This window comes from Amphimedon queenslandica, unplaced genomic scaffold (genome assembly GCF_000090795.2).
Source record: "Amphimedon queenslandica unplaced genomic scaffold, v1.1 AMPQUscaffold_7182_Cont20864, whole genome shotgun sequence".
In the NCBI taxonomy this organism is placed as follows: domain Eukaryota; kingdom Metazoa; phylum Porifera; class Demospongiae; order Haplosclerida; family Niphatidae; genus Amphimedon; species Amphimedon queenslandica.
The window spans coordinates 1-2,033 of NW_003552531.1; the positions used below are offsets into that span (position 1 = coordinate 1).

The 2,033-nt window shown below is 37.7% G+C and overlaps 1 protein-coding gene and 1 long non-coding RNA gene across 2 annotated transcripts; one reads left to right on the top strand and one right to left on the bottom strand.

Moving 5' to 3' along the window:
* On the bottom strand, window positions 1-1,296 carry LOC109591807 (uncharacterized). Its single transcript, XR_002190009.1, has 3 exons — window positions 1,143-1,296; window positions 272-307; window positions 1-38 (listed from the first exon to the last, which is right to left on the bottom strand). It is a non-coding gene; the product is annotated as an uncharacterized LOC109591807 (long non-coding RNA).
* A 199-nt stretch (window positions 1,297-1,495) lies between these two features.
* Window positions 1,496-2,003, top strand: LOC109591806 (uncharacterized). Its single transcript, XM_020007448.1, has 2 exons — window positions 1,496-1,746; window positions 1,801-2,003. The coding sequence occupies exons 1-2, from the start codon at window positions 1,581-1,583 to the stop codon at window positions 2,001-2,003; spliced, it is 369 nt and encodes a 122-aa protein (XP_019863007.1). The 5' UTR covers window positions 1,496-1,580.
* The last annotated feature ends 30 nt before the right edge of the window (window positions 2,004-2,033 follow it).

Here is a 2,033-nt window from a genome sequence, read left to right on the forward strand (position 1 = left end):
TGCGAGTAGCAGGAGATGAAATACTTGTAAACGTAAGCCTATAAATACAATTAAATGAAAAGTAGTTAGAATACAATACAATACAATATACAATAATAATGTTACAATTTTTCAGAATGTCGGCATAAAATTTTTGTTAAAATGGCCGAAACTTAAAAAATTGAGGATGGAATCCGCTCTAACTTACTACACAGCAGAAGGACATCAATATGTATCAGAAAATGTAATAAAAATTTGGTGTGATTTCAAAGCATTACATTACATTACTTACATTAAATACATGAGAGTCTTTTAAAGCTACAAGCTCCTACGAGAGAGAAAATGAAAGAAAGGATAGGAGGAGGAGAGAGATGAGAACAATGATATATAGTCTCGCCACGCCCCTTCGCTACCTGCGGAGGAAGGGTCTGGAGACACTCACGGTAAAAATGTGTGCAAAGAAAACCATGTGGTTGGCTCTACATCATGTGACAGAGAAGACCAGATCAGTCAAAACAGCTGAAAGAGATGCTTTGCAGCTAAAAGAAGACAAGGATACAGTCTCTTGGACATCTCTTGCAGATTTGAGAGCAGCAGCTCTTTACAGAGCGCCATAATATTTACTTTTTATTGATGACGTTCTATTGTAAACACGTGACAGTATTATGACGTCATAAGTGCCATGGCGTCGTTGTAGTAAGCAGCATAATAATGCTGCTCTTAAACTTTGAGAAAGAAGTCCAGGGAGTGTTACAGGCTCCTTCCAGCCTTTATTTGGTCCTCATTCTTCTTCTTTTGTCTTAAACAGAGCTCTTCGGTCACACGACTACTTGTCCTACACGTGGTTCGAGCAATCTGATTGGGACGTGGATTTCTCTGCATATAGCACAGCTTTTTACTGCGAGTGTCTCCAGACCCTTCCTCCGTAGGTAGCGAAGGGGCGTGGCGAGACTACTGATAATAGTACACCATCACATTCTGTCAACATGTTAAATAGATGAATAAATAAATAAATAAATAAATATATAATAGGATCATTATGCTAAATGCTCAATGGCACTGGTCACAAATTCATAACACGTTATAAATCATAATAATGCAGTAATTCACAATTTTACTAAAATTCATGTACTAGTATACATGTACAGGTACATTTAAACTACCTCATCTGTTATTTTGCTGTCATTAGTAACTCCATCATTTTCATCATCAACTTTCTCTCTTCCCTGTATATGAAAAGTCCAAAGTCCATCATGATCTGTCTTCTTCAATGCCGCCATATTGAGGGTTAAAACAACAATTATTGCCCCGCTCAAAACCAGCCCCTCCCTTGTCATTTCTTTTCAAAATTTTGCATCCGGTTAGCTTGTTTTTATATGAATGTCAAATAAAACAAGCTCTCCTTCCTCTTCTCTGAGTCTCTTCTCTTCTCCTTTGACTATTGGTAATGTTCATTAACTATCTATGTATCATTGAATATGATTTTAGATCAACTTATTGATGTACTTGATCTGTTGAAGAGATGTGGTTTCCCTCAGACAAGATGGCATGAGCTAGGACTGAGACTAGGACTACACAAGAACACACTGGATGCTTTAGAAATGATTTTTCGTGGTGATGTATCTCGGTGCTTGATGGAATGTCTTTGCCAGTGGTTGCGTAGAGCTGATAACGTTGACAATAAAGGAAGAGCTACCTTTGACTCACTGTCAGATGCTCTTAAATCTATGAATGAGAATGCTGCAGCTGACAAGTTAGATCAAGAGAGTAAGTTAATATCACTGATTGTATTAGTATTGACTGTGTGTGTGTATTCTATAGAACGTAAAGCTAAGGCTATTGATATATTCAACACTCATCGTCCACTCCTCTCTCAGTCTCTCTCTGATCCTGTCAGTGTAGCTATTATGCTTCAAAGAGAGGGTGTCATAACAGGACAAGTATTGGCTAGTGTAGAATCAGCTAGTCCCTCTGTTCCTAATCAACGTGAAGTCTTGTTAGCTGCCATTATAGTAGTTATTTGAAGCAAGTATAGTTTACTACAAACATTTGCT